Genomic DNA, 6,791 nt, shown 5'->3' on the forward strand with positions numbered 1-6,791 from the left:
CCGCCGAGCTCGGCAAAGGGGGGGAGGACAGGCCTCTCCGCCTCAGAGCCGGGGGGGGGGACCGGCCTCGCCGCCGCCTGGGGGAGAACGAGGGGGGGAGAGGAGACGGAGCTCTTCTCCCCCCCTGCGAGTATCGCGGGTCCCCCTCTTGTGCTTATCTAATTCCCTCTTGAAGCTGTCCATGCTTGTTCCCCCAAGAGCGCTACGGTCTGGGGCCCAAAATTTTCTAACTATACCGGGCCCCAAGGATGCTAAGTTGGCCGTCACGAGGGCTAGGGATTTCTCGGTGGCGGCCCCCACCTGGTGGAACGAGCTCCCAGAGGAGATCTGGGCCCTGCGGGACCTGGTGCAGTTCCGCAGGGCCTGTAAGACGGAGCTCTTCCACCAGGCTTTTGATTAGGGGCCGCTGCCGCCCCCCCTGCTATATTACCATCAATGTGGGGGGGTTGAGGGCCCAGGAGGGTAGGAGGAACATCTGTTCAACATCTACCATGCAATGCCTACCGGGGGATGTTTGGTTTTTGTGGTTTTGTCCTCTCTGATATTCTGAAATGGATGCTGTAGTTGAGCACTTTATTGTTGTTTGGGTTTTAAATTGTATATTGTATTTTTGTACTAAAGTATTTGATGTTTTTATGAGTATGTTTTATACTATGTAAGCCGCCCTGAGCCCTACGGGGGAGGGCAGGGTATAAATTCAACAAACAAACAAATAAATAAATAAATAAATAGTCACCACCACTTCCTGTGGCAGTGAATTCCATGTGTTAATCACTCTTTGGGTGAAGAAGGACTTCCTTTTATGTGTTCTAACCCGACCGCTCAGCAATTTCATTGAGTGCCCACGAGTTCTTGTCTTGTGAGAAAGGGAGAAAAGTACTTCTTTCTCTACTTGCTCTATCCCATGCATAATCTTATAAACCTCGATACCTATCTGAAGAAGTGAGCAGTGACTAACGAAAGCTCATAACCAATGTTCCCTCTAAGCGGTGGAGTCTTGTGAGCAAAAGTTCTACCTTGTGAGCTACTGGTATTAAAGCTGTGAGCTAGCGGCTTGGCTTCTGCATAATTTAGTTTGCTCTGGAGCCATCCTTCCTGAGCTAAGACAAAAATGTGTGAGCCAGAGGCTAAAAAACTGTGAGCTAGCTCACACTGACTCCGCTCAGAGGGAACACTGTTCATAACCTGCCACATATTTTGTTAGTCTTTAAGGTGCTACTAGATTAGGATCTGCGAGGCTCAGGTTCGAATTTCCCCTCTGCCATAGAAGCTCTCTCGGTGACCCTGGGCTGGTCATTCTCTCTCAGCCTAACGCTCCACTCTGGGTGGTTGTTTTGAGGATAAAATTAGAGGAGGGGAAAATGATGTTGTAACCTGATTGTGGTCCTCGTTGCGGGAACAAAACAGGTATAAGTATCTTAATCAAGTATGAAATGACTCTAAAGAGACTCATGCTTGAAGCCCTCCCTCCAAGATAAAGACAAGCAAACAGACAAAACCCGCACGTGGAAAGCGAGCATTTCATTATGGTCTTCTTTTCAGGCAGACACATGCTCTGGTCTACAAGGATTCCTGATTTTTCATAGCTTTGGTGGGGGGACGGGCTCTGGCTTTACCTCCTTGCTGATGGAACGCCTGTCCGTGGACTATGGCAAGAAGTCCAAGCTGGAGTTTGCCATCTATCCAGCTCCGCAGGTTTCCACGGCCGTGGTGGAGCCCTACAACTCTATCCTGACCACCCACACCACCCTGGAGCATTCTGACTGTGCCTTCATGGTGGACAACGAGGCCATCTATGACATCTGCCGTCGCAACCTGGATATCGAGCGCCCCACCTACACCAACCTGAACCGTCTCATCAGCCAGATCGTCTCCTCCATCACCGCGTCCCTGCGCTTCGACGGTGCCCTCAACGTGGACCTGACCGAGTTCCAGACCAACCTGGTGCCCTACCCTCGCATCCACTTCCCGTTGGTGACCTACGCGCCCATCATCTCTGCCGAGAGGGCCTACCACGAGCAGCTCTCTGTGGCGGAAATCACCAGCTCCTGCTTCGAGCCCAACAACCAGATGGTGAAATGTGACCCCCGCCATGGGAAGTACATGGCCTGCTGCATGCTGTACCGTGGGGATGTCGTGCCCAAAGACGTCAATGTGGCCATCGCTTCTATCAAGAGCAAGAGGACCATCCAGTTTGTCGACTGGTGTCCAACTGGATTCAAGGTGAGGACAGTCAGTTTTTCTTCTGTCTTCCAGGGGTACTGACATGCAATCCAGGGGTTGGATCCAACCATTTTCTCCTGGTGAAGGAGCTATCCCCCAAGTGAAAGTGACATGAGGGCTCCAGTAAACAGGGATATTGGACAAGACAGAGTGAAAAAAAGCGCTTACCTGGATAGCCCAGGAAAGCCCGATCTCGTCAGATCTTGGAAACTAAGGAGGGCTGACCCTGGCAAGTATTTGGATGGGAGACCTCCAGAGAATACCAGGGCCGGGAGGCCAGAGGCAGGCTATCAAGCCACATCTGAATGTCCTCCGTGCCTCAGTAGGAGTCACCAGAGGTCGCCATGACTTCCAGGCACACACACACATGCACAAAATTGCAAACATACCCGACCCCCCAAGAAAGAATAAAATGGCTGGATTCAACCCCAGCTCAATGTAAACATTATGGTTAACTCAGTTCTATTAAATCAGCGTGTTCTTCCATTTGTACAGGCATCACTGTATAATTAAACATACCTTTTCCATTGATCAGTGTTATTCTTAACTAGCTCTTCTCTTTCCTTGGATCAGTGGTTTTTTTTATTACTAGTTTCTTAAATCTGTGGCCTTTTTTTTTAATAAAACTGAAAGTTATGGATCCAAGTGTTGAAGGAGCTGGCAAAAGCAGATTTTCTCTTCCTTCCCCTTCTCACCGCAGCTTTCAGTATGCCCTGAGAACCATGCACTGTGTATGTGGTAAAGAAAATGCACGTCAGCACTGGAGGCTGCGGCAAGGAGGGGGAGTCAAGGGGCATCACCTCTCCTTGAGCTGAATTTGCTGTGCTCCTGCAAGTGCAATAGAAGGTAATTTTGCCTGGTCCCTCCTCTTCACTGCAGCCTCTGCTGCACAGTGCTTTTCTGTTTACAAGAGGCCTCTGATCCTCAGCACATGTGGACCTCCTGATGGCACCTGGTATTTCTGGCCACTGTGTGACACAGAGTGTTGGACTGGATGGGCCTTTGGCCTGATCCAACATTGGCATCTCTTATGTTCTTATTAATTTTGGGACATGTGGTGGGGAGGACTTGCTGTGTGAAGGTGAAGATCATCCACTTGCAGAAGCGCCTTCCATTCACCTAAGTCCGGATCCAGCTCTTGTCGAGAGAGCTGTGTGCCCCTGTGCTGTTTGAATGTGGCTTTTGGTGCGCACTTCAGTAGCTTGCCAGAAACAAAATCCAGGCTGAGTGATGGTGGTGAAATCCCAAGTGGTATAATTTAGGAAGGGCTGAAATCACCCTAAAGAGACAGGCAGACTCTGTAGTCTTGGGCTGAAGTACTTGTGGTCAACGTCCATTTCTGTAAGGCTGAAAGCCATGCCCTAGTTAACACTTGTAAAGAAGGGGCAGTACCAATATTGGAAGATGAATGTACCATGCCATTTTTCTCTGCACCTGTTTTTGGTGGCTTGGCATACATGAGGATGAAGAGAAAGCAGAACTGTTGTTTCTTCCTCTTTCAACTGACTTTTAAAAAGGCCAGGATTGCCTTCACTTTCTCTTCTGCCTTGGACTGTCATCTTCTCCGAGTGTAACAGCTGATTGTCTGGGGCTAGGGCTGCAGACCTAATGACTGTTTAGGCCTAAGCACATGTTGCAAAATTCTTGGGTCACCCACATCCACCCCAGAGTCCTGTCAATAGACGTGGTCTGGGAACTTATTGTTCAGAGCTTCCAAGTTGTGCAGGCCGTAAGGTTACCAGGTCCCCCCTGGTCACCGGTGGGGGGGATGGGGGGCAGGGTTGTCAGATCCAGGTTGGGAACTCCTGGAGATTTGGGGGTGGATCCTGGGGAGGACAGGGACCTCAGTGGGGTATAGTCAGGGGTCGTTTCGTAGAAAAAGAGCTAGGTGAACTCATTAGAATAACTCATTAGCGTATGCCACACCCCCTGACATCACCGGAAGTGTGTCATAAGGCCACACCCCCTGACATCACCGGAAGGGTGTCATAAGGCCACACACCCCGCCCCCAACGGTCCCGGCCGCCGCCGCCGGCCTTGCAGCTCCACATCCCCGGCGATTCCCCGCAATCCCCCCCGAATCGACCCCTGGGTATAGTACCATAGAGCCCACGCTCCAAAGCATCCATTTTCTCCAAGGGAACTGACCTCTGTATTCTGAGATGAGCTGTAATTCCAGCGGATTCCCAGGTCCCACCTGGAGGCTGGCGTCCCTATGATTTGGATTGAGACCAAGGAGGCAGAGATGAGGCGCTTAAGCCTTCCCCTCCATTCAGTTTTCCTAGCCTGAAGTAGCCAAAGAGAGATTCTGTTTTCTCCACTGGAAACACTGGCATGTTGCCCATCAGGACACATACATTTCCTAAGTGGAATCAATAATGATTCCCTGGTGGGGCTGTTTCCAAATGGGAAGATGTCACAGAAGAGAAGGCTTACACCAGTTCTCCCCTCATGCTGGGGTCCCAACCTGAATCAGGTCCCCAGATACCTGCAAATTACGTTCTGAGCAGGAAAGTCTCAGATCATGCCTTGTTTGATAGGACAGAGGGCAGGGCTTCTTTTGTAGAAAAAGCCCAGCAGGAACTCATTAGCATATTAGGCCACACCCCATGCATTCCCTTGGCTTGCCTGGGTGCCCCACGGCTGCAGGGAGCCTAGGCAAGCCAGCCCTTGGACAGGCAGGGGAAGGCATGGGGAGGCATTTAAATGCCTCCCCGATCTTTCCCGGGTGCCCCCTGGCCCACCTGCCTTGGAGTCACCGGGGGGGGGGTTGCTCTCAAGGCCTTCCCTCTGTAGCCACTCACACAGAAGTTTTGGCTCTAGTGGGTGTGGCCAACTCTGAAGCCAGCCGGAACTCCGTTCCTGTGAGTTCCTGCTCAAAAATAGCCCTGACAGAGGGCAGCTGTGGGGGACACAAGGATTGTGCTCAGGCCTTTAAATGTTCTCCAGTCAATAACTGCAGCTGAAGGCATAAGACAGAGTGCGTTTGGTTCTGTTGACCAGGGGAGGGCAGCACATCAACCTCCAAATATCAATATTTGGCCCTGGAGGCCTTATATGGTCTACTAATCACAGGGACTGATGCTGCCATCCCATTCCCTTTATCTGAAGATGGCTCTGGGGCCTGGCCCACTCTGTCTTCCTATGCCATACAGTGTCAGTCTGTACACATTGTTAAAATCCTGGCAAATGACAGCTTTCAGCTGTTATCTGTGTGTCACTCTAGGCCAATGATTCTAAGTTAAGCACATGGGCACTAATGGAATTCTGGAAAAGGGTAGCGGATGACGTCACAAAATGGCTGCCATGGAAGGTTGGACTAGTCATAAAATGGCGGCCATGGATGTCTCTCACAAAATGTTGTGAGGGTCCAAGCCAAACATTATCCTCTGATGTGAGCAGCTATAATGTGATGCCTCCTGGGTCATCTGAAGCCCCTCCTGCTCCATCAAGATGGAGAAAGCCAACATTGGCTGTTTGTTATGGGGAAAAAGCAAGCAGATGCCAGGAAACATATCAGCAGTCACCATGGTGCCCCCAGTTACCACACTGGGGAATCACTGCTCTAGGCTTTTTTGTCTCTCTACAGGTAAATTTAAGCATTGTGATTTAAGGGGATATTATTTTTTGTTGTTTGCTTTCTTCTTCTGTCCCAACCAGGTTGGCATCAATTACCAGCCTCCTACAGTCACCCCAGGAGGAGACCTGGCACAGGTCCAACGAGCTGTCTGCATGCTCAGCAATACCACAGCCATTGCCGAAGCCTGGGCCAGGCTGAACCACAAATTTGACCTAATGTTTGCCAAGAGAGCCTTTGTGCATTGGTATGTTGGTGAAGGCATGGAAGAAGGGGAGTTTGTGGAGGCTCGAGAAGACCTGTCTGCGCTGGAGAAGGACTACGAGGAAGTGGCAACTGACTCGTTTGAGTCAATAATGGATGGCGAGGAAATTTAAAATACAGTTTGCTCCTCTCTGTGCATCAAGCGGGCTCTGTCTCTCTCTGTGCTTGCACTTTATGTTTGTGGGAAGACAGATCTGTGACCGAAACCCCCAGCAGGCCATGCCCAAGTGCCCTGATGTATGATAGGTAGGGATTAGGAATGGGCACAAATGAACCCGGGTTCAAGTACCAACCAGACCAGTTTGTGGTTCTCAAACCAGGCGTTCAGGAGAACATGCCTCCCGTGATCCACCCACGAACTTCCATGGAGTTTTTTTTGGGGGGGGTTGTGTGGGCTCCAAAGGCATTTAAATACCTCCACAGCTGGACCAGAAGTGAGCTTTGAAGGCATTTAAATGCCGTCAGAGCCCACCACCGGCCCTGTGACCTGACCTGAGTGAGCTCTGCCTCCCTGCCTTTGGAGCCCGCCTCTGAGTCAGGCAGCCCGACTTGACTGCGCTGCCAGAGCGAGCTCCAAAGGCTTTTAGAGGCCTTCAGAGCCCACCCCGCCCAGAAGTGGGCTCCGAAGGCATATAGAAGCCTCCAGAGCTGACTCTCAGAGCTCAGTCAGGCCAGCCCAACCTGGAGGTGGGCTCACTTATGGTTGGGCAGCCCAACCCGGAAGTAA

The 6,791-nt window shown here is 51.0% G+C and overlaps 1 protein-coding gene across 1 annotated transcript in view; it reads left to right on the forward strand.

Annotated features, from left to right (window-relative positions):
* The window catches only part of LOC107108031 (tubulin alpha-8 chain-like), a 9,738-nt gene extending 3,561 nt beyond the window's left edge, over positions 1-6,177 (forward strand). Inside the window, exons 3-4 of the mRNA XM_015408414.1 lie at positions 1,543-2,223; positions 5,884-6,177. Coding sequence (XP_015263900.1) covers positions 1,543-2,223; positions 5,884-6,177 — 975 coding nt within the window. The remainder of the gene's footprint in view (positions 1-1,542; positions 2,224-5,883) is intronic.
* The last annotated feature ends 614 nt before the right edge of the window (positions 6,178-6,791 follow it).

This window comes from Gekko japonicus, unplaced genomic scaffold (assembly GCF_001447785.1).
Source record: "Gekko japonicus isolate JY-2015 unplaced genomic scaffold, Gekko_japonicus_V1.1 scaffold748, whole genome shotgun sequence".
Taxonomy (NCBI): domain Eukaryota; kingdom Metazoa; phylum Chordata; class Lepidosauria; order Squamata; family Gekkonidae; genus Gekko; species Gekko japonicus.